Source organism: Oncorhynchus nerka, linkage group LG4 (assembly GCF_034236695.1).
Source record: "Oncorhynchus nerka isolate Pitt River linkage group LG4, Oner_Uvic_2.0, whole genome shotgun sequence".
Classification (NCBI taxonomy): domain Eukaryota; kingdom Metazoa; phylum Chordata; class Actinopteri; order Salmoniformes; family Salmonidae; genus Oncorhynchus; species Oncorhynchus nerka.
This window is the reverse complement of record NC_088399.1, coordinates 41236599-41261256: the sequence shown is the minus strand read 5'-3', so window position 1 is coordinate 41261256 and position 24658 is coordinate 41236599. Positions and strand designations below refer to the sequence as shown.

The 24658-nt window shown below is 39.7% G+C and overlaps 3 protein-coding genes across 3 annotated transcripts; 1 reads left to right on the top strand and 2 right to left on the bottom strand.

Annotated features, from left to right (window-relative positions):
* Positions 1–4025: 4025 nt before the first annotated feature.
* LOC115124725 (transmembrane protein 120B-like) lies at positions 4026–13882 on the bottom strand. Its single transcript, XM_029654199.2, has 12 exons — positions 13744–13882; positions 12738–12856; positions 12499–12615; positions 12345–12404; positions 12151–12246; positions 11966–12055; positions 11777–11842; positions 11555–11616; positions 11315–11407; positions 7953–8017; positions 7562–7630; positions 4026–7165 (listed from the first exon to the last, which is right to left on the bottom strand). The coding sequence occupies exons 1-12, from the start codon at positions 13804–13806 to the stop codon at positions 7049–7051; spliced, it is 1017 nt and encodes a 338-aa protein (XP_029510059.1). The 5' UTR covers positions 13807–13882; the 3' UTR covers positions 4026–7048.
* A 238-nt stretch (positions 13883–14120) lies between these two features.
* Positions 14121–19912, top strand: morn3 (MORN repeat containing 3). The gene is made up of 6 exons (XM_029654172.2): positions 14121–14299; positions 14693–14839; positions 18338–18495; positions 18640–18799; positions 19395–19579; positions 19719–19912. Exons 2-6 carry the CDS (start codon positions 14695–14697, stop codon positions 19779–19781), a joined length of 711 nt encoding a protein of 236 aa, XP_029510032.1. The 5' UTR covers positions 14121–14299; positions 14693–14694; the 3' UTR covers positions 19782–19912.
* Positions 19910–24269, bottom strand: orai1b (ORAI calcium release-activated calcium modulator 1b). The gene is made up of 2 exons (XM_029654186.2): positions 23161–24269; positions 19910–22925 (listed from the first exon to the last, which is right to left on the bottom strand). The coding sequence occupies exons 1-2, from the start codon at positions 23272–23274 to the stop codon at positions 22365–22367; spliced, it is 675 nt and encodes a 224-aa protein (XP_029510046.1). The 5' UTR covers positions 23275–24269; the 3' UTR covers positions 19910–22364.
* Between the last annotated feature and the right edge of the window lie 389 nt (positions 24270–24658).

Below are 24658 nucleotides of genomic sequence, written 5' to 3'. Positions count from 1 at the left end.
CTAGCTGGCAGTGGCTGCGTTGTTGACTTTGTAGGCTAGCTGGCAGTGGCTGCGTTGTTGGCACTACACTAATCAAGTCGTTCCGTTGAGTGTGATAGTTTCAACAGTGCTGCTATTCGGGGGCTAGCTGGCTAGCTAGCAGTGTTGATTACGTTACGTTGCGTTAAAAGAACGACAATAGCTGGCTAGCTAACCTAGAAAATCGCTCTAGACTACACAATTATCTTTGATACAAAGACAGCTATGTAGTTAGCTATGTAGCTAGCTACGATCAAACAAATCAAACCGTTGTACTGTAATGAAATGAAATGAAAATGTGATACTACCTGTGGAGCGAATGCGACCGGGTTGTTGAGTGAGGAAGTTCTATTCAGTCGACGTTGGCTAGCTGTTGGCTAGCTAGCAGTGTCTCCTACGTTAAGGACGACAAATAGCTGGCTAGCTAACCTCGGTAAATTAAGATAATCACTCTAAGACTACACACTCTATCTAAACTACACAATTATCTTGGATACGAAGACAGCAAGGACAACTATGTAGCTAGCTAACACTACCCTAATCAAGTCGTTCAGTTGAGTGTAATAGTTTTTACAGTGCTGCTATTCGGAAGACGGTGGACGTTTGCTAGCTGGCTAGCTGGCTAGCTGCTGGGCAGATAGCAGTGTAGACTACGTTAGGACGACGAAATACGATAATTACGCAATTATCTTTGATACAAAGACGGCTATGTAGCTAGCTAAGAAGAAATTGCTAAGATTAGACAAATCAAACCGTTGTACTATAATGAAATGTAATGAAAAGTTATACTACCTGCAGACCGAAGCGCTCGGATGGACCGCTCGCTCCAACCCGGAGATTGTTCAACAAAAGCGGATGAATAGGGCTGGAAATGGTTGATATGCTTTCTAAATATAATAACAATCAAATTATAACTTACTAACTTACTATAATATTTCACCTTCCAAATAGAAAATAAATATGATCATACAGTTGAAGTCAGAAGTTTACATACACCTTAGCCAAATACATTTAAACTCAGTTTTTCACAATTCCTGACATTTAATCATAGTAAAAAATCCCTGTTTTAGCTCAGTTAGGATCACCACTTTATTTTAAGAATGTGAAATGTCAGAATAACTGTTGAGAGAATGATTTATTTCAGCTTTTATTTCTTTCCCAGTGGGTCAGAAGTTTACATACACTCAATTAGTATTTGGTAGCATTGCCTTTAAATTGTTTGACTTTGATTCAGGTAGCCTTCCACAAGCTTCTCACAATAAGTTGGGTGAATTTTGGCCCATTCCTTCTGACAGAGCTGGTGTAACGGAGTCAGTTTTGTAGGACTCCTTGCTCGCACACGCGTTTTCAGTTCTGCCGAAAATTTTTGTGATGGCCACTCCAATACCTTGACTTTGTTGTCCTTAAGCCATTTTGCCACAACTTTGTAAGTATGCTTGGGGACATTGTCCATTTGGAAGACCCATTTGTGACCAAGCTTTAACTTCCTGACTGATGTCCTGAGATGTTGCTTCAATATATCCACATAATTGTCCTCCCTCATGATGTCATCTATTTTGTGAAGTGCACCAGTCCCTCCTGCAGCAAAGCACCCCCACAACATGATGCTGCCACCCCCGTGCTTCACGGTTGGGATAGTGTTCTTCGGCTTGCAAGCCTCCCCCTTTTTCCTCCAAACATAACGATGGTCATTATGGCCAAACAGTTTTATTTTGTTTCATCAGACCAGAGGATATTTCTGAAAAAAGTACGATCTTTGTCCCCATGTGCAGTTACAAACTGTAGTCTGGCTTTTTTATGGCGGTTTAGGAACAATTCGTTTCTACCTTGCTGAGCGGCCTTTCAGGTTATGTCGATATAGGACTCGTTTTACTGTGGATATAGATACTTTTGTACCTGTTTCCTCCAGCATCTTCACAAGGTCCTTGGCTGTTGTTCTGGGATTGATTTGCACTTTTCACACCAAAGTATGTTCATCTCTAGGAGACAGAACGCATATCCTTCCTGAGCGGTATGACAGCTGCGTTTATACTTGCGTATTGTTTGTACAGATGAACGTGGTACCTTCAGGCATTTGGAAATTGAACCAGACTTGTGGAGGTCTACAATTTTTTGTAGACTTGGCTGATTTTTAGATTTTCCCATGATGTCAAGCAAAGAGGCACTGAGTTTGAAGGTAGGCCTTAAAATACATCCACAGGTACACCTCCAATTGTTTCAAATTATGTCAATTAGCCTATCAGAAGCTTCTAAAGCCATGACATAATTTTCTGGAATTTTCCAAGCTGTTTAAAGGCACAGGCAACTTAGTGTATGTAAACTTCTGACCCACTGGAATTGTGTTACAGTGAATTATAAGTTAAATAATCTGTAAACAATTTTTGGAAAAATTACTTGTGTCATGCACAAAGTAGATGTCCTAATCGACTTGCCAAAACTATAGTTTCTTAACAAGAAATTTGTGGAGTGGTTAAAAAACGAGTTTTAATGACTCCAACCTAAGTGTATGTAAACCTCCGACTTCAACTGTACTTACTGGCAGTACAAAATTGGTACCATTTCTGCCCAGAGACGCCATTCAAATGCCTGCTAACTCGTTACAACTTCAGCTTTAAGCACAAAGTGATTTAGTCCCCCTGTGACCAAGAAAAAGTGCTCTTGTTTGAATTCTACGTTTTTTCATGTTGGTCTCTAAATCCATCTGAGAACATCACAGCAAGATGACACTGCTTTTGCCGCAGTTGCTTTCCCGTCTCATATGCCATATTGTGAGCTGAGCTGCGAGGTTCACAGGCAGAGGAAATCGATCCCTTGTCTGGATAGGCCAGAAAATGTGACTTGTGCTCTCTATGCAAATGAAGTGTCAGATTACACCTACTGCATCTCAGCCATAGAATTTGAATTTAATAGGATCTCTATGATCTCATCATTGGCTTACATGAACAAGTCAATTCTGCCTGTACATGTTGCATATCCGCAGTTCACAGAGCGCCCGTACACACAAATGTCAGTCGGAACCGGTCCAAGAACTGCTCATAGTCCCCTAAATAAGGGACTTAACATTTTAAACTTGTCTCACCATCCATCATTGAGAGGTTGAATGTCATTTTCTTTAGCAATTCAATTTCCAGGAAGAGCTTGGTTCTACTGATCACTTTATCACCTGGCAAGATTTGTTTCACGAAGTCGTCTATAAATAAATACCCACTCAAGGAATAGTTTGCCCATTACACAGTGGTGGAAGAAGTACCCAGTTGTCATACTTGAGTAAAAGTAAAAAATACCCAAACAGAAAATGACTCAAGTAAAAATGGAAGTCACCCAGTAAAATACTACTTGAGTTAGTCTAAAAGCATTTGTTTTTAAATATATTTACAGTACCAGTCAAAAATGTATGTTTTTTTTTCTATATTTGTACTATTTCAACATCAAAACTATGAAGTAACACATGGAATTATGTAGTAACCAAAAAAAGTGTTAAACAAAATCAAAATACATTTTCGAATCTTCAAAGGTGCCACCCTTTGCCTTGATGACAGCTTTGTACACTCTTGGCATTCTCTCAACCAGCTTTACCTGGAATGCTTTTCCAACAGTAATGATGGACTATCGTTTCTCATTGCTTATTTGAGCTGTTCTTGCCATAATATGGACTTGGTCTTTTACCAAATAGGGCTATCTTCTGTATACCTCCACCTACCTTGTCACAACACAACTGATTGGCTCAAACACATTAAGAAGGAAAGAAATTCCAAAAATGCCACACCTGTTAATTGAAATGCATTCCAGGTAACTACCTCAAAGTTGGTTGAGAGAATGCCAAGAATGTGCAAAGCTGTCAAGGCAAAGGGTGACTAATTTTAAAAATATAAAATAGATTTAGATTTTTTTTAAACATTTTTTTGGTTACTACATGATTCCATCTGTTATTTCATAGTTTATGTCTTCACTATTATTCTACAATGTAGAAAATAGTAAAAAGAAAAACATTAATGAGTAGATGTCCAAACTTTTGACTAATACTTTTATTTTTGATACTTACAGTACCAATCACTTCACATTCCTTGTAATAAATAAGCAAACCAGATAGCATGGTTTTCTTTTTTGATTTAAAAGATACTGTTGGAGTGTGCCCCTGGCTAAGACAATTTACAAACAAAACATGTGTTCAGTGAGCCCACCAGATCAGAGGCAGTGGGGATGACCAGGGGTATTTTTAAAGAAAAACTAACATTTAACTAGGCAAGTCGGTTAAGAACAAATTCTTATTTACAATGACGGCCTACACTTGATAAGTGTGAATTTGAACATTTTCCTGTCCTGCTAAGCATTTGAAATGTAACAAGTACTTTGGATGTCGGGGGGAAAGTATGGCGTAACAATTACATTATTTTCTCTCGGAATGTAGTGGAGTAGAAGTAGTCAAACATAAATGGTAAAGTAGAGATACTCAAAAAAAACTACTTAAGTAGTACTTTAAAGTATTTTTACTAGAGTACTTTACACCACTGCCATTACACATGTTCATGTAAGCGACTTACCCTTTCTGCAGAGGATGATAAGTAGACTGCACCTTTTACATTGCCAGGACAATTTACAACTATTTACTATTGTGGTTGAAAGCTGATAGACATCAGTTCCTTTCAGAGCTGGAGTCTGGACAAATATCTATTGCAGTTTTCTAAAGTTTAATGACAGTGCCCACTAGTGGTGGTTGCTATGAAAAAACACTGACATAGCAATGTCCTACAGTAGTACTGTAGATAGGCAACTGAAAAAACAATGTGAAAGCTGATGTATATATATTTCTTTGCTAAGCAAATACATTTGTTACATGACTTATCAATTAATATTTGCTAGTTCCAAAACACAGGGCCTTATATCAATGTAAATAAATGCCTCTCAGATAACATCCTGTAATCAGAGACAGAATCAATGAAATCACTCTCTTGTTACAGTGATACGTTTAGGCACAAGGTACAGTCTTATGATGGGACAATCCATGACATGAAACCAATACCACAACATATGAGGAAATAGGTGCTGTTGTGTAGTGCATTGCGGCAGTTTTGATGTTACAAACAGAATGTAACATTTTGGACAAATGGTCAGTAACAGGCTTTTGCCGACAAGTATAACAAAAAGACTGGCTCCCTTCAAGCGTAGAATGGATTTTTCTTCTTTACGGAATCAAGACTAATATCCAAGACCTTAGATTTTCTCAATAACAAAACAATTGATTCCAAATGGAACAAAAATCAAGTAATTGTGACAGGCTACAGGGAGAGAAGGCATTAGAGAGCTCTGTCACTAAGTACCAAGTTGTTCAGATCTAATACTACAGTTCAAAATTAAAGGACACTGAAAAGGGATACACAAGCTCATGAGATTTTGCCTTAGTTCAGAGTTGATGCGTTACAATACATACGGTATGTCAGCAGAGTTATAGAACTTGATCACGCCAGCACATTTGTACTGAAGACATTATTCCCAATCATTTGCTCAAAGTACCAGTGCTCATAGCAGCAATTGTTTAAAGTAGACACTTACAGCATAGTGACAAAGGTGAACTCAAAACAACCAGCACAGCCTGAATTGGACAGGACTCAAATAATCATTAATTGAAAGGCTTATCATTTTGAACTAGATTACAGGAATTATTTAAAAATGGATTTGTCTTAATTCTGAACCCACTGAAGTTAAGACAAGATAGCTGTACATAGTCTATCGGCAAATAGCCCACCCATTTTTACCTACCTCATCCCCATACTGGTTTTATTTATTTACTTTTCTGCTCTTTTGCACACCAATATCTCTACCTGTACATGACCATTTATCACTTCAGTGTTAATCTGCAAAATTGTAATTATTCGCCTACCTCATGCCTTCTGCACACAATGTATATAGACTCCCCCTTTTTTTTCTTACTGTGTTATTGACTTGTTAATTGTTTACTCCATGTGTAACTCTGTGTTGTCTGTTCATGCTGCTATGCTTTATCTTGGCCAGGTCGCAGTTGCAAATGAGAACTTGTTCTCAACTAGCCTACCTGGTTAAATAAAGGTGAAATAAAAAAATAAAAAATTTAAAATCAGGAACTCAGTTTAACAAGGTGCATTACAGAAGGGAAAGAAAATCCTTGTATTCTAAAACCTTGACATGTATTAGTATATTCATTATTTAAAATAGTATTATTTAAAAATAGAACAGCTGTAATTTATGGTTACCAAATCAACCCAAACAATGGTAGTAAATGGCTGCTGTTAAAGTTTGTAAATGTCTATGATCAGTTAACAAGTCCTGGCTGGTACATTGCTAAAATAAAAAGCAGGCTTTAGTTCTTTATATAAGATGTACCCGCATCAACATGTCAATATCCAGAGAAAATAAACATGTTTACTTTCAAACAGCACACAGGGAGAATTGTATAGTTCAATGCATCTTTACTGAAGAATATATCAAAACGAGACACTTGTAGTTGCGAACAGTTTAAATTGCTGTGCCATGGATGTATTCAAATATTCCATACCGAAAACAGCTGTGTGAAGTATTGACAGTACATATACTTTGTAGGTAAATCTAACCTCTTCTCATGACCTAATGCTACCCGTCTTTCTTTAGTTGCATATAGTTTAAAGAGTGGATCTCTGTACATGTAGTCCATGCTCAGTCCTAAATACATCCACACCATAATGATTAAGTCTGTCCAATTACTCTAAATCTACAGGATCAAGCCTCAAATGGTCCAGGATCGCAGTGGTTCATCTGCCAGAAGAAGGCCGCTCTGTGTTGTGATTGCATGTGTAGCAAAGACAACAACAAACTATTGGAAACAAAAGCACATTCAGCCAAGGTTATTGGTTAATGTTGCAGCTGTCATCAAGGCTGAGACACATCGTTCTCTTCACTCCGTCTTTTCCTGGCAAAAAACCCCTGCAGTCCATATTCCCATCGATTGTGCATTTCAAAGTGCCATTTTGTTTCATGGTCACTGGCCACTTGGGAGTCTGAGCTGTAGTCAGACTTGTATTCACTCTTGCTTTTGCACTTTCTCTGGGTTTTCCTGGACTTTATGGCGAACAACTTTCAATGTGGTAAGAAAATTCCCCAGGAATAGGACAAGAAATGTCAGTGCCAACATAAATACCTGAAATACACAAAAAGGCATTAAAGAAATCACATTTATGCTGAAAATCTTTACAAGACTACTGACACTGGAAGTTAAACCTTCCATTGAGGACATCTAGTACAATGACATCACAGGTGTCATTCTTTAAATTATTTTAATTTTAATACAGTTCCAAAAATGTGGCATGTCAGTAGTGAAGTTAAGATATTGTGCTTTTAAAAAGCAAAGTGTCACCAGCTACTTCATGATGACACAAAATGGATGCATTTTGCATCATCATGATGATGTGGCCAGTGACTGAGTAGAGAGTAGTCTTGTAACGAGACAGGGGTGGATGTAGAGGCATGTTGTACTGTATTCTATATGAAAACAAGGGATTCTACAGAGATTGGATGGTAGTATTTATGTCCTTACCTGCCACTCTTTACAGTCTTTATGTCCTGCCAATCGAAACAGGGTCAAAGCATTGTACAGCTGCCAGAACTGTGAATGGGATTGGAGAGAGAAAAGTTCAGTCTAAGACCTAAAACCTTATTCAAGAACACAAGCATGGCAGCTGGCGTGTGTACATGTAAAAGTATAAACAGCTGAAATAAGGAACAAAATGTAAGCTTCGCAATCATGTTGGGCAACACTTATTTTACAAGTGTGACAGATTTTGCAATACCATCTTTTAACTTCTTCAAGTCTCCCCACTCCACTCTCTTCCCCCATAACGCCTCATCCTAGTCTGTGTGAAACAAGCTGGCACACACTCAGACCTCATCCCTGGATAACAATTTTAGTACAGTTGTGTTAGACTTACATGTCCGAAGAAGAGGAATGGCAAGAGGAAGGTGAGCCCTCTCCACATCCATGACTGGAACCCCTCTGCAAAACAGAAACAATTAATAAAATGGTGGAAGATCCAGAACATTGAATAATGCATAACCTTCCCGAAAGACAGTATGTTTACATCCAGTTCAACTGGCTTTGTCAGGAGTACAGGTTAATCATTAGACTAAAACACATGGTAGAGTAAAGTAAGCTATATCAAATACAGCTAAACAAGAGGGACAAAACCTTTATCCTCTTGACCAATACTATGTTCAAAGGGCAGCTGCAAACTGATTGCAAAATGTTGTCCATTAGCTCCCTCTGGTCAGCAAGATTTCACTAAATATATTTTGCTAGTCTATCATAATTGGAATTTTGGGCAGTAGAAATGTAAACTTTGATTAAAAGAGGATGTGTGTGAACTCATGCAGGGCATTCCGACAACTGGGACATCACTCAAAATGGAAGAGTAGAGACTTGCTCAAGGTTAAAACATCACCTTTGTCCCACTTTTCCAGTCATGGGGTTGCTTGTGGCCCACTTCTTTGCAATAACTATTAAAACACATGCAAATGCCTTGTACAGGGAATATAGCGGAATACAAACAGTGTAGTTATTCCCACCGCAAGGCAATCAAACAAGAGAAATGTCGGTATAGGGACAAAGTGGAGTCGCAATTCAACGGCTCAGACACGAGACGTATGTGGCAGGGTCTACAGGCAATCACAGACTAAAAAAGGAAAACCAGCTACGTCTTGCTTCCAGACAAACTAAACATCTTCTTTGCCTGCTTTGAGGATAATACTGTGCCACCGATGCAGCCCACTACCAAGGACTGCAGGCTCTCCCTCTCCATGGCCGACGTGAGTAAGACATTTAAACGTGTTAACACTCAATAGGCTGCCGGCCAAGACGGCATCCCTAGCCGCGTCCTCAGAGCACGTGCAGACCAGCTGACTGGTTTACAAACATATTCAATCTCACCATCCCAGTCTGCTGTCCCCACATGCTTCAAGATGGCCACCATTGTTCCTGTACCCAAGAACACAAAGGAAACAGAACTAAATGACTATCGCCCAGTAGCACTCACTTCTGTCATCATGAAGTGCTTTGGGAGACTCACCTCCACCTTAGCTGCCACCCTAGACCCACTTCAATTTGCTTACCACCCCCAATAGGCCCACAGATGACACAATCACCATCACACTGCCCTATCCCATCTGGACAAGAGGAATACCTATGTAAGAATGCTGTTCATTGACTACAGCTCAGCATTCAACACCATAGTACACTCCAAGCTCATCATTAAGCTTGAGGGCCTGGGTCTCAACCCCACCCTGTGCAATTGGGTCCTGGACTTCCTGACGGGCCGCCCCCAGGTGGTGAAGGTAGGAAACACCTCTTCGCTGATCCTCAACACTGGGGCCCCACAAGGGTGCGTGCTCAGCCTCCTCCTGTACTCCCTGTTCACCCATGACTGCGTGGACATGCACACCTCCAACTCAATCATCACGTTTGCAGACGACACTACAGTAGTGGGCTTGATTACCAACAATGACGAGACAGCCTAAAGGAAGGTGGTGAGGGCACGGAGTGTGGTATCAGGAAAATAACCTTGCACTCAACGTCAACAAAACAAAGGAGATGATCGTGGACTTCAGGAAACAGCAGAGGGTGCACCCCCCTTTCCACATCGACAGGACAGCAGTGGAGAAGGTGGAAATCTTCAAGTTCCTCGGCGTACACATCACAGACAAACAGAAATGGTCCACTCACACAGAGAGTGTGGTGAAAGCGCAACAGCGCCTCTTCAACCTTAGGAGGCTAAAGAAATTTGGCTTAACACCTAAAACTTTGACAGATGCACAATTAAGAGCATCCTGTCGGGCTGTATCACCGCCTGGTACGGCAACTGCACCGCGCACAAACGCAAGGCTCTCCAGAGGGTGGTGCAGTCTGCATAATGCATCACACGGGGGCAAACTACCTGCCCTCCATGCCACCTACAGCACCCGGTGTCATAGGAAGGCCAAAAAGATCAAGGACAACAACCACCCGACCCACTGCATGTTCACCCCGCTACCATCCAGAAGGCGAGGTGCATCAAAGCTGGGACCGAGAGACAGCTTCTTTCAAGGCCATCATACTGTTAAACAACCATCACTAACACAAGAGAGGCTGCTACCAACATACAGACATGAAATCATTGGCCACTTCAATAAATGGATCACTAGTCACTTTAATAATGTCTTGCATTACTCTTCTCGTATTTATATGTATTCTATACCATCTTGCCTATGCCCGCTCGGTCATCGCTCATCCATATATTCTTATTCCATCCCTTTAGATTTGTGTGTATTAGGTAGTTGTTGTGGAATTGTTAGAGTACTGTTAGATATTACTGCAGTCAGAACTAGAAGCACAAGCATTTCGCTACACTCGCAATAACATCTGCTAACCATGTGTTGGTCAATAAAATGTTATTTGATTTACAGGCATGACTGAAATTACTGGCACCCTTGATCAAGATGAGAGAGAGAAAAAAAAGACTAAAGTAATGATATTGTATGCAAAAATTATATCATTTTATACAACTCAGAGAGAAATATTTTATTTAATAAGTAATAAAAAACTATTCTCAAAAAGATAGGGGTCAGAATAATTGGCACCCGTGTTTTTAATACTCCTGCACCCTCCCTTTGCGAGGATAACGGCAGAGCCTTTTTCTAAAATGTTTTATGAGATTGGAGACCACATTGGAAGGGATCTTAAGAGACCATTCCTCCATAGAGAATATTTCCTGATTATTGTGATGCATTCGTAAATTCACGCTGGAGTGCTCTGGGCGTTCGTAAATTCACGCTGGAGTGCTCTGGGCGTTCGTAAATTCACGCTGGAGTGCTCTGGGCGTTCGTAAATTCAGAGCGTTGTCAGATTGTCCGTTCATAAATTCAGAGCGTTTTGCTCTTGAAGCGTTTGAGCGCACACTGGACACTCTGGCCAAGGAATAGGGTTTATTTGAACTGACGACAGTTGAATGAAGTTAAACCCCCCCCACACACTATATTTTACAGTAGGTATGGATTTTCTTTCTGTATATGCGCGTAGTGTGCGTGGCCAAAGAGCTTTATTTTCATGTCATACAACAAATGCAAACAATATTCTATTTTTTTTAGCATACAATATAGCTCAGTATGTATTATTTATTTTATACAGCCTTTAAATTTTTATTTTATTTGATCATGGGTGCCAATAATTTTGGTTGTGACTTAATGGTTCAAAAGCTTTCCCAAGTCAAAACCAATAAGCAAGCCTTAGAAACTGTCTTAACTGAAAAGGAACTCATCTTACCCACTGTGAGGTCCAACTGATTTCTTTCCCCCAAAGCTCGTAACCTGTATAAGCAGCCACTTTGATAGTAATATTGAAGAAACTGCACAAAGCCTGAAAAACACAGGGATGAATTTCAACAAATCAATCAAATACTTTTACAATCAATCATATATGAGTAATGACATGGACTTATATTGTGCGACTTGTTTTCAAAAAACTCAACACATGTGAAGATAAAATGAGAAAGTAGATGCTTACTCTGATAAATGGAGAAGGCAAGGAATTGACTTCTGAACATCTGATACATGGACCCCTCTGGCCTTTGAGAAGAAACAGAGGAACCAATCAAATCAGGCAATCAAATAACATTTATCAATCAAACTGCTCGTCAAGCAACCTTTGAGGATAACTGCCAATCGATTTTGACCAACAGCAATTAATGAAAGTGTTCAAAGTTGAAAATAAATAAAAAGGACTTACCAGGTAAGCATTACACCTGATAGGAAGGTAGAGACGTAATGATGGGAGACCCACCACCCTTTGATCCTGAAAGGACACATTGAGTGGAATTAGAATAAAGAAGCAGAACTAGGTCGACATGCTAGTCTATTATTTGAATCTCACGGAGTAAATAAATAATTTGGTCACATAAAAAGCTTAGTAGCTCACCGGGACCCATTGCTCATGAGGATGCTTTCCCTTATGGTCAAAGTGCAATAGTACCAAACCAGCAAGAAGTTGAAGATTTCATCTGTGACACTGAAAAAAAACAGAAATTTTCAACTACCTTGCTTTAACAAAACATTAAAAGATGCTACGAGGAAACATCAAAATGTATAATATAACCAACTCACCGGTAATTGAACAAGAAGAGACAGGTTATGGCAGCAAACATCAAGATTATTGTCATGCAAAGCTTGAACTTCTCATATTCATCTTTGTAGGCAAATCTGCTCGTGCGAAAAGATGCAACAAGGAATCAGATGCAGCAACCAAACAGATGTGACTGAATACAGATATTTTGTTAAAGCTGAAGCAACACACTTACTTAGCCTGGTTGCTGAGGAGTGTGACATTCACATTGCCAAGGACCAAATTTAAGTACAATCTGAAAAGACACATATACTTTTACACCCTCTAATGACAAACTGCATCAAATCTGTAACCAACCAAAAAATAATCATGTCCTCAAATACACTGACCCATTCTTCTTTGGCAAATAGGCTTCCATGTCAAAGAAGAAATGTTCTTTGTCTTTAATTTGCATTTGGATGTCTTTGATCAGTTCTGTTTCTTTCTCATCGCTTGTTTTTGTACATCTGTAGGAGAACAACACACTAAATGCTCAGGTCCTAATTATGAGGACTTTTGGTACTGGAAAACAAGACTGGATTGATCATTCTTTGTCAATAACTGCAAGCACTAATAATAGGCTACTTACTTGCGCAGACTGTGCCGGAGGTCTTTTAGACCCTTCCTCTGTTTACTAATGGCACTGCTGCATGTTGCCTGGAGGTTGGTGAGCTCATCGAGCTTCTGTCTGTACACTTTGTGAGTTTCCTAGAAATAAGAATGGAAAGCAAATGACTGCACATTGCTCACCAGTACTCAAATATGTTGATAACTGTCAGGCAATTATTTTCAAAGTCCAAATTTAAACAAGCCGTGATGGATAAGGTCTAGGACAGATCCCCTCTTTTATTCTTGCAGTTTGAGGCTGTCTCAGTGGCTTACTTTCCTTCGTTCCTCTCTCTATGGTCCCTGATCTAGCAGTATATGACAGGAAGGCAATATTACAATATCATTGAAACCTATCCAGTCGTTTCAAATGGTAGCAATTAAGAAGGAAATAACGTTAAGAGGGGAGGAAGACACGACTACACCCGGAGTTAACTGACATTTTTTTTGCTACTTATCCGCATTGGTTGACTGATTTAACTGCGCCGAAGTGAAAACTTGGTGGATTTCACTTAAACACAACTAACGTTACCTAATCATTGTTATTAATCGGAGTTGGCTAGCTAGCTTGCTTGTTATAAGGACTTTAACAGGCGAACGTTATTATTGCTAGATAATTAACGTTAGCTAACATTCGCCAATCATTGTTCAAATGTGCGGATATTAAAAACTAGCTGTACCACTTTAAGTAAATCTGACTTGCAGATACCACAGTATACGAATGAGTTATATTGGAAAGTTCCTAAATACAACATATTGTGTACAAAAATACCTGATGTTGTGTACAAAAACACCCTTTATCAAGTTAGTATGCTAGCTAGCTTCTAGCCATGTTGGCTGGGTTAGCTAAACTAGCTAGAAAGCTAGCTGAGCTGACAATAGTAACGTTAAATCAGTTATCATCCTCCAACCTCTCTTTCTGAACTGGCGATAGTCCACGTCATGCCACGCACCTAGCTAGTTATCAAACTGGCTTCACATAGGCCTACCTGTAACTGTTGATATTCTTGGTCAATTTCTCCCCATTCAGTTTGACACTTTTGTAGTGACATTGTGTCAGTAAGCGGCACTCGCCGACTCCCACTGTACAGAACCTCCAACGGCCAGTACAGCTGTCCACGATTATTTTCTTATTTCATTTAGAGCGCATGCGTCCGACCGCCTACTACTGAAAAATGTACATTTGTGTCGTCACTTGTTCTAAAGTGCAGAAACAAACTTACTAGATAGGAACCCCTACTACAGTAACAGTAAACATAACTGTATTTGTATGAATGTTTTGAATAATGATTTTGAGGGCAACATAATGACACATTTACAAAAACTGAGAAAGTTTCTCAGCCCGAACGAAGTCTAGTATTTGTACATCTATGCAAGTTGGTTGCTATGGGGATAGGACGCTTGGTCATTGTTGCCTCGCTTGTCTTTTACCACCTAGCTAGCTAACCAGCTATGTTGACCTAATGTTAAATTTGACTTCACTTTGAAAATTGAAAAGACAAGTGGATTGAGCTAATAGGAGTCGTTCGCTTGGACACATACGAGGTACAATTTGAGTTAATCAATTATTTTTAGCTGTAAAAGTAATGTATAAAAATGTCACATTTGCTAGCTAGCTAGCTAACTTTGTTGGCATAATCTGTGAAATGTTCTTATTTTGTTTCAGTTTTGGTTGTCATTTGATCAGTCATTGTAAACAAACAATGTAGCAAACAAGCTAGCTTCAAATGATAAACTATTTTCAACTACATGTTCCATGAATGGACTGTCAAGTCTTTGCATCCATAGCTGTAGTCTAGTGGTTACCAGATACATTTATTTCTACAGCATCCTCCAAACCAGTTGGTGGTGGGGCTGCAGTTATGCTGTAAATTGATTAAGGATTGTGCCTTTAAGTTAATAAACAATGTTTGAAAATCATGTATGTTCTGCTTACAGCAATGCCTCATCTGAAGAAACCTCGAAAAGTGGAGCCCCTGTCAAAATTATGGGACAGAAAGGCACAAAAGTGTGGACTGCGACACACTGTTTATTCAGTCAATGGAGATGAATACACCGGGGATTGGCTGGACAGCAAGAAGCATGGTACTACTGTAGCATGACATAGATTTTCCACACACCAAGTATTAGGCCTAGGCTTACTGTGTCACCGTTCAGACACATGGGCTGTGGTTGGTTCTCTCCAATTTAAAAATAATAATCTTTCAACAGATTATAAGAACATACAGTACCAGTCAAAGGTTTGGACACATCTACACATTCAAGTGTTTGTCTTTATTTTTTTCTATATTGTAGAATAATAAACTCTTGGCATTTTCTCAACCAGCTTCACCTGAATGCTTTTCCACAGTCTTGAAGGAGTTCCCACATATGCTGATCACTTGTTGGCTGCTTTTTCTTCACTCTGCGGTCCAACTCATCCCAAACCATCTCAATTTGGTTGAGGTCAGGTGATTGTGGAGGCCAGGTCATCTGATGCAGCACTCCATCACTCTTCTTCTTGGTCAAATAGCCCTAATACAGCTTGGAGGTGTGTTAGGTCATTGTCCTGTTGAAAAACAAATGATAGTCCCACTAAGCGCAAACCAGATGGGATGGCATATTGCTGCAGAATTCTGTGGTAGCCATGCTGGTTAAGTGCCTTGAATTCTAAATAAATCACAGACAGTGTCACCAGCAAAGCACCCCCCCCACACCATCTCACCTCCTCCTCCATGCTTCAAGGTGGGAACCACAAGTGGAGATCATCTGTTCACCTACTCTGCGTCTCACAAAGACACAGCGGTTGGAACCAAGAATCTCACATTTAGACTCCTCAGACCAAAGGACAGATTTCCACCAGTCTAATGTCCATTGCTCGTGTTTCTTGGCCCAAGCAAGTCTCTTCTTATTGGTGTCCTTGGTAGTGGTTTCATTGCAGAAATTCGACCATGAAGGCATGATTCATGCAGTCTCCTCTGAACAGTTGATGTTGAGATGTGTCTGTTACTTGAACTCTGTGAAGCATTTATTCTGGCTGCAATTTCTGAGGCTGGTAACTCCAATGAACTTATCCTCTGCAGCAGAGGTAATTCTGGGTCTTCCTTTCCTGATCTGTAAATGATGGGCAAATTAACATTCATGGATATAGTTTACTTAGAAGGGACAGAAATAGGAATGGTGGGGGTGTAGCACTGTACATTCAGAATCATATACCTTTTGAGAGGAGCGATGACCTTAATGTATGTCAAATAGAGGCACTATGGGCTCAAGTACATCTGCCTCACCAGGCACCCATATTGGTAGGTTGTGTGTATAGGCCTAGCTCTAAGGTGTCCTATCTGGATGACTTATGCACTGGGTTTGACCAGGCCACAGATAGTAACAGAGATGTATTTATCTTGGGTGATTTTAATATAAATTGGAAGGATCATAATAATTAAAATATAACTAAATTGATGAGATATGCCGTTACCATGAACTGGGCTGGACAGACCATAATATTGTGGCCATTACCATGAACACCAATGTTCCAAAGAAACCCCAAAGGATTGTGGACATGATACATTTTTTAAAATGTAATCATGAGCTATTTCAAAATGATTTGGCTGCTGTACCCTGGGCGCTGATTTATCTAGAGGATGATTTAAATCACACTACTGAATGCTTTATTGATTTGCTCACTGAGGTAATGGACCATCATGCACCAGTAAGAAAGAGTACAGTTGAGGTTCGTCAATCTCCATGGATTGATGAGGAACTGGGTGCAGCTTTTTCTCAAAGAAATATGGCAAAAGTCTTAGCAGCCAAATCTGAACTAGAAATTGATGAACAGAACATTATAGATTATAGAATATTACGTAATTGTGCAGTTAAATTAAATCGTAAGAAAAAAACGTTATTTTACAAAAATGCTTTTAGTGGTTGTAAAAAGGTATGGAATACAGTGAAGGGCTTACTTGATACATCTATTTCATCATACCCATCTAGTGTGGAGATTGACGGGAGAACAATAACAAAACCAGCTGATATTGCCAATCATTTAGCAGGTTTTTTTTTACAAAGAAAATGTATTTACTGAGCGATAATGTAAACACCCATTCTTCCAAACAAGCTATTGTCCAATGGATTGATGATCATATTATGAGCAAAACAACATGCTCTTTTAGTCTACAAATGGTGTCAGTAGAGGTGTTAAACCTGTTGAAGTCATCACCCAATGGTAAATCTACAGGTTATGATCTTATGGACAATTTTTTACTTCGCTATGCTGCTCCCCAGGTAGCAGCTCCACTGAAATACATATTTAATTGGTAACTGGAAAAGGGGACATTTGCAAATGTATGGAAGCATGTTAAACTGTGTTCTATCCTGAAAGACAGCAAAGAGCCCATTACTCCTCCCACTAGTCGACCAATTAGTCTACTCCCTTCACTCAGTAAGATATTGGAGGGTATTGTGAGTCGACAAATATTGGAGTACATGGAAAAGAATGATCTGATTACAGCCAATCAACATGCTTATACTACCACTGCATTGGTTGACATGACTGACCATTGGCTCAATGTTATGGATAATGGCAGCTTTGTGGAGTACTATTTTTAGATTTTAGTGAAGCATTTGATTTAGTGGATCATTAAATCATTTGGACAAAAGAGAATGTTGGTAAGAGACAGACAATCAGTAAATATCTAGATAGAATCAATCTAGCTTGTTAGACTGTTAGGGTATTAATCGGGTCAATATGTTAGTGTATTATGTCTGTTTGTAGCAGTGTGTTATATGTGAAAATGTGATCGTATTATAAATTGTATTTTAATGTTTAAGGACTCTTGGAAGATTAGTCCAAATGAGGACTAAAAGAGATCCTAATCAAATCAAATCAATCATGTGGCAGTCCTCATGAGAGCCAATTTCATCATAGCGCTTGATGGTTTTGGAACTTGAAGAAACTTTCAAAGTTGTTGAAATTTTCCATATTGACTGACCTTTATATTTTAAAGTAATGATGTCCTGTCGTTTCTCTTTTCTTATTTGAGCTGTTCATGCCATAATATGGACTTGGTATTTTACCAAATAGGGCTATCTTCTATCTAACACCCCTACCTTGTCACAACACAACTGATTGGCTCAAACACATTAAGAAGGAAAGAAATTCCAGAAATTAACTTTTAACAAGGCACACCTGTTAATTGAAATGCATTCCAGGTGACTTCCTCATGAAGCTGGTTGAGAGAATACCTAGAGTGTGCAAAGCTGTCATCAAGGTAAAGGGTGGCTACTTTGAAGAATCTCAAATATAAAATATTTTGTTTAACGCTTTTTTGCTTACTACATGATTCCATATCTGTTATTTCATAGTTTTGATGTCTTCACTATTATTCTACAATGTAGAAAAGAGTAAAAAATAAAGAAAAACCTTGGATTGAGTAGGTGTGTCCAAAGTTGTCAGGTACTGTAGATAACTTTTTTTTCATTCCCACTATAACTTCAATAGTATTGGTCATCACTTAATTTGTTATCAGCTAGACCTATTTTTTATTTATTTTTAATCTGCAATGAATATGTGGGTGGCTTTTCTCACTGTTCCTTTAATTTTTCTAGGCAAAGGAACTCAAATTTGGAAGAAGGCCGGGGCCATTTATGATGGAGACTGGAAATATGGCAAACGTGATGGATACGGGACCTACAGCAAACTCCTGTCTGTAACCAATGAGTATTCAAGGGAATACTCAGGTGGATGGGAAAATGACAAAAAGCATGTATGTACATAGGACAATGTTTGTTTTATTAGGCTAAGAATGTAAATAATGTTAACCTAGGCCTATTCTATTTCTTCATTTATTATAAGACACCTGGCCTCAGTGGAACAAGGGCAGGTTTCTATGTCTTCTCATCTACCTTAGGGGTTTGGGACCTACTTCTACAGTGACACTGCCTGCTATGAGGGAGAATGGAGTGAGGATCAGAGGAGTGGCTGGGGCAGGATGTATTATGACAATGGGGACATGTATGAGGGAGAATGGCTGAAAAACAAACATCACGGACAGGGCATGCTTCGTCTCGGTAAGGGCACATTATTTTACATTTAAGACTCATGACTGGGGCGGCAGGTAGTCTAGTTGTTAGAGCGTTGGGCCAGTAACCGAAAGGTTGCCGGATTGAATCTTCGAGCTGACAAGAAATCTGTCGTTCTGCCCCTGAACAAGGCAGTTAAACCACTGTTCCCCGGTAGGCCGTCATTGTAAATAAGAATATGTTCTGACTTGCCTAGTTAAAAAGGTTACATTTGAAAAATACAACCTTTTTTTTTTTTTTTTTAAGTAATGACTGTTGTCAGGGGTGTGTGGAAGACAAAAAAAGTTGATTTCCAGAGTGTGCAGTGGATGGGTGAGAAAGATGAAGTAATTGTAGACTGCATTTTATTGCATCTTCATTAGTGTACTTTGACAATATGGATGTAATTCAATGAAACACTAAGACATCAATATTGCACACAAGTCTTACTACTGTGCCAACAGTGATTCGGTAATACAATGGTTTTTTTTGTGAAAAAAAGTTGTCATTTGGTTTTAATTAATTCTGTGTGGGTTTGAATGGATTTAGCAGTAGACTATATATACAGTATGTCAGGTTGCGACTTCTCTCATTTGTTTTGAAGCCAATGAAAACAGGTATGAAGGCAACTGGAAGTATGGGAAGAAGAATGGGCATGGAAAGTTCTTTTACCTGGACAAAGGTCAGCTTTATGAGGGCTTCTGGGTGGACGGAGTGGCCAAATGTGGAACAGTCTCTGACTTTGGAAGAGCTGAGGCACCAACACCAACAATATACCCAATTCCTAAGGTACATACGTGGTCTTTTGAAGTGTTTTAAGAGGTTTGTCTTTACCGGGTGTTGCAAGTGTTGAGCCAAGCCACTTTACCTGCTTATGTGAATATCAATTCACTGTATGGTGAGGTCTCCCCCTTTTCTCTATTTAAAGGTACATCTGTTGGATGTGAGATCAGTTTTAATGGAAACACAATCAACATACCACAGTGAATAGGACAAGCCAAAGAAGAACATCAGAACACCCTAAAGTGCTCCATCTCTGCTGATCTCTGGACACCATGCTCACTTACCATGCTGTTAAATGCCATCATGTAACGAATAAAGAGAGCACATCATCATGAGTAAGATTTGAGTAATTTTACTTCTTTGAAACGGGACCACTGAACATGATTTGACTTGTAATGAGATCATGGTGCCATCTGGATATCATTCCCCAGTGGCAACTTGAGGTATTACAAACACATTCCTAGAAGCAAAACAAAAAGTAAACAGTTACATTTGCCAAGACCAACCCAGTCAGTGTACAAACAAACAAGTCACAAAGGGTGCACTTTGAACAGAAAATGAAAGCAACAGATAACTCTTTTACAAAGCCAATTGTGTTTAGAAAGAATATGTGCAGTTAATCTCTGTATTCACTGTTTAAGCAGCAGTGAAAATAACTTGACGCTTTTCTAGTCACAAATTCATATTTTCCGACCAAATAATCATGGTGCAAAATGCTATTTCAATACCACAGGTTACAACTATGAAAACACTTTTTGTAGAGTTTATGCAGCAACATTTGGCCAACCGATTAGACTAAAAATAACTTAAGCAGGCTGATTACATTTAATCTCTCAAACATGAATTGAAACCTGAACCTTAGGTTGAATACAGAACTGACAGAAGTAAGACAATGGTTGCGTTTCCCTGGTCAGACGTTGCATGCATCAACAAATGGTTGCGTGCCACATCATCGACTACGCCTTCGGACACCAGATTGTTATAACATATGTGGTTAGCTGGTACTTAAAATACCTATCCAGGCATTGTAAGATCTGGCATGCATCAGCAATGCCTGGGCAGAGGTACGTGCCCGTTCATTGGTGCTCATAGAATACAATGAGGCAAGCCACCGTGTCACAATATAGTAGTTAAAGGGATAGTTTACCCAAATTACAGAATGACATATTGGTTTCCTTACCCTTTAAGCAGTCTATGGACAAGGTATGACAGCAATCCAGTCTTTGGTTTAATTTCTCTGGGACTGTTTCCACAAGCTAACGTTTTAGCATTTGAGGCACAAATCCCATTCAAGTCATTTTTTGCATATCATGTTCAAAACTTCTAAGTGACTTTAGAGCTTTGCTACCAATTTGAGATACTTTCTTATGATTTGGACACGATGCGCGAAAATTGCTAATATCGCCCCATCAATGTGATTTGTGCCACAAATGCTAAAACGTTAACATGTGGAAACAGTGCCAGGGACACCAAAGCATAGATTGCTTTCATACCTTGTCCTTGGGCTGCTTAGAGGGTAAGGAAAACAGCATCATTTTGTAATTTGGGTGAACAATCCTTTTAATGAGAGGCCTCTTTAGCCCCCTCCTACCATTACCTGTAAGGTAAAAAAAAAAAAACTGGCCTAAATGCTCCAAGTGCCAGTGAAAGATGCATTCTCAAACATTTGTATAACTTCAGCCAGTAGTTTTGAAAGTGCTGGTCACGAGACAAAACTGCTACCCGTTTTTTGTGTACGACTTCATCCAATTGTGTGCTATGTCATCCATTTTGTGTGATATGTTACAAATATAGCAATTTGTATGATTTCATAAGATTTAGCAATTTGTGTGGTATGTCACGAATCCAAATGACCCTTTGCTAAGCCCCGGGCCCACTTGGTTACTGTTGCAACCTTGGACCACGTTTTCCCAGGAAGCCTAATTCCCCCTTCGAACCACTGGCGTAATCCCCTCACAATGACAAACTGTGTTTTTAATACACAATGAAATTAAACACAGACTACCCCGTGCAAGTCAGGAGACTCTTGGGTATGTTGTGGTTGACTGTCATTGCAATTGCTTCATGGGAACCTGGTAAAATGAAGGTTGTAGTGTGGCTAGCCACTGGACGGCTCTGAATGCACTGTCAGCATGCAGCCAAAGTTACTAACCACTTTTGGAGCTAACTAGTGCTCTTAAATCGTATCCTGATGTCGACAGCAGATGAGAGTTGTATTCTAGCATGGCTAATTTAGCTTCTTTTTTTATATAAAAAAGTTATTAACTGCAATATTGGGTGGTCATTAAGACAGCTAGTTAAGCAGCTGAGTTAGCAAACAATGTAACTAAAGTATAATTTTGAATTAGAAAAATAATTTAACAGGCTCTGCATTTCAGGAATCACGGTAGCAAGTACCTGCGCACTTTTCAATTGTAAAGCCATTTAAAACAATTTGTTTTTGGATAGAAATTCTGTTTTTGTAATGGCTTTCATGTATTTCAAATATGAGCTTATCCGTGGTGTTGGAATTGCTGGCAGGTGCTATCCATTGGAGCGCTGCGATTGGGTAGAGTGCATCTTTAAGACTGTTAACTGGTATAGTTTCATAGTTAAAAGTAACACTGTCTGGAATCATTCTTTTAAAAATCATTTTTTTAAATCTCTAGAAATGTGAACATTTGGAAACGGTGAGTAACATCTCAAATGTTTTTAAATTATGAGCAGATTATGTAGCGCTTTAATAGAAATGTATAACTATTGGCAACAAAGGATTGGCTTGAAATAGACATTATCAACGAGAGGTCAGTCTTTAAGGGAAATGAGAGCTGGGGGATTGCAAGTGGGACTCCCCTCTACCGTCCAGCTCATTCTGCAGCCTGGTCAGGTTGGATAACTCCTCCAGCTCCTGGAACTGCCTGTCTGTCTTGTGGCTGACAAGGGAACGGTAGAAATGTACAGCAAAGACTATAAATATCAGGCCAAAAGGCACCATGATGGAGGTGGAGGTGATGGCGGCAGCCACACCTGCAGATATGGTCCCATTGTTGGGGTTGTGGTTCTTAGGCCTAATGGGTAAAAATTTGACCCAGCAGAGGAGCACCACCTCAGCCAGGAAGAGCAGGGTGCCAATGACTGTCGAGAAGGCCCAGGCCAGCTCTATGTGGTGGTGCATTCTCTCATGTGGCGACTCCTTCACCGAGTTGAGGTTGTGAACATTACTGACTGCCTCGATGTTAGGCAGGATGCAGGTACTAACCATCAGGGCAAAGAGGTGAACAGCCACCAACACTGTGGTGCAGGCACTGAAGGCAATGAGGAGACCAGGTGGGTATGGATAGCTTGTGTCCAACTGAACCTCCACCATTGCTACCTGAGAGAAGGGGGGAAGAACATTGTGGCATAAGCATACAAGACAGGCTGTCTGGAACATGACCTTCCAAAATGAAGCAGAACTATTTTTTTTTTTTAACTAGGGAGTGCAAGAAATCCATACATGATTAATACATAACGTTTGTGGTTTTGGATGATGCTGGTCCTCATGCTATGCACATCAAATAATTGCCTCTGCTGCTATGCATCTGACTTTGGGCCAGTTTATTCCTTACCATAGCGAACCCAGACAGTAGAGCAGACGTTCGACTGGAAGCCTTCAGTTTTGCTCGACTCAAGTAAAGCTTCCTCCACGACAGTGCTTGTAATGAATGTTCGTTCAGACTCATTGCACTGCTGAAATTGAATAGACTGAACGGGCTGACTGTTGTTTGACTCGTAGCATATGTGGCTGTTCAACAATTGGCATTAGCTAGTCTAGATAGTAACATCCTCGGTGGCCACGGACATCGATGTAGAAAAATTATCGGTTGAGGTCCATTCTATCGATTCTCGCTAGTATTCCTGTTTACCTTTGTAACGTCCACCTCTTCCGCACCGCCGTTTCGATCGAGCTGGATGGCTGGCTGCACCCCCTGATTACCCATAAACCATTGCGGTAAATATACATAAACTTGGAACAAGTCTGCCTATGTAAAATAAGTGAGTTATTGCTATAGTTGATCATACAAACAAGGTAGTTACCGAATTCACCACAAAATTATTTTTTTTTTTAGTTCGTACAATGATTCGATTACGGTCATTGTTTTTCATGTAGGGTCACTTGTGCAAAATGTCACCAAGCTTACATGATGAAGGAAGATTTTGAAGATGATCACCCAGGAGGTGTTTTCTCTGGCGTCTCGAATGAGTCTTCGTGGTTTAGAGAGAACATGTCAGAACTGGTAGACGCACGTCGACTGACCCGAATGATAAATCGAAAGAAAAGAGTGAAGTCTATCGGTTTTATTGTAATTTGATCAAGACAAACGTTTTTCCCGACTCATGCAACACTTGGGTATATGAGATATGCACTGAGACAATGGGGCCAAGTGAGCCGACACTTGCAAAACGCAGTCAATCCATCAATCTGTGTCCTCCTGAATTTGAGTGCGCAAACACTTTACGGTATCGCGTGTTTTCGGATGCACTCTCATGCATAGATTGAGGCGATAGCTACAAATCATTCCAAGGAAACAGTCTGACACACGCTTACTCAATCTTCCCCAATAAAAATGATACCAACTCGTATTTGTTTTAAATAGCACGCTTTTTTCACTCTAACGTCACGGGTAGAGTGAGATTGCAGTAGCCTCCCTGGGGTGCTGTTCCGCCAACGTTAAATTGTGAAAGCAACATGTGTTTAGTTATAGGGTGCGTTCGTAAATTCGCTCTGGCTATCTATTCCGATTTTAGAGCACTCGCGTCTGGAGTGTGCCAGAGCACAGAATACTGATGAATTTAAGAACGGTCAACACCGGTTTTAGCACAGTTACCAATACTCTAGAAAACATGAAAACAGTCTAACCAGTTCTGCTAGGGGGAGTAAATGGTCAAAGTGAGGTGTTCAATTCAAGGGGCTTTATTGGCATGGGAAACATGTTTACATTGCCAAAGCAAGTGAAATTGGTAAACAAAAGGGAAATAAAAAGTGAACAGTAAATATTACACTCACACAAGTACCAAAATAATATGTCTATATACAGTGTTGTAATGATTGTGCAAATAGTTAAA

Excerpts from the sequence above, each read along its gene's own strand:
- LOC115124725 (XM_029654199.2), bottom strand. The coding sequence starts at position 13,806 with ATGTCACTACAAAAGTGTCAAACTGAATGGGGAGAAATTGACCAAGAA. Across the intron at positions 11,843-11,965 it reads CTCATGAGCAATGGGTCCCG|GATCAAAGGGTGGTGGGTCT; the intron begins GTGAGCTACTAA and ends GTGTCCTTTCAG. Across the intron at positions 7,166-7,561 it reads AAGACTGTAAAGAGTGGCAG|GTATTTATGTTGGCACTGAC; the intron begins GTAAGGACATAA and ends TGTGTATTTCAG.
- morn3 (XM_029654172.2), top strand. The coding sequence starts at position 14,695 with ATGCCTCATCTGAAGAAACCTCGAAAAGTGGAGCCCCTGTCAAAATTA. Across the intron at positions 18,496-18,639 it reads GGGAAAATGACAAAAAGCAT|GGGTTTGGGACCTACTTCTA; the intron begins GTATGTACATAG and ends CATCTACCTTAG. Across the intron at positions 18,800-19,394 it reads ACAGGGCATGCTTCGTCTCG|CCAATGAAAACAGGTATGAA; the intron begins GTAAGGGCACAT and ends TTTGTTTTGAAG.
- orai1b (XM_029654186.2), bottom strand. The coding sequence starts at position 23,274 with ATGAGTCTGAACGAACATTCATTACAAGCACTGTCGTGGAGGAAGCTT. Across the intron at positions 22,926-23,160 it reads TACTGTCTGGGTTCGCTATG|GTAGCAATGGTGGAGGTTCA; the intron begins GTAAGGAATAAA and ends CCCTTCTCTCAG.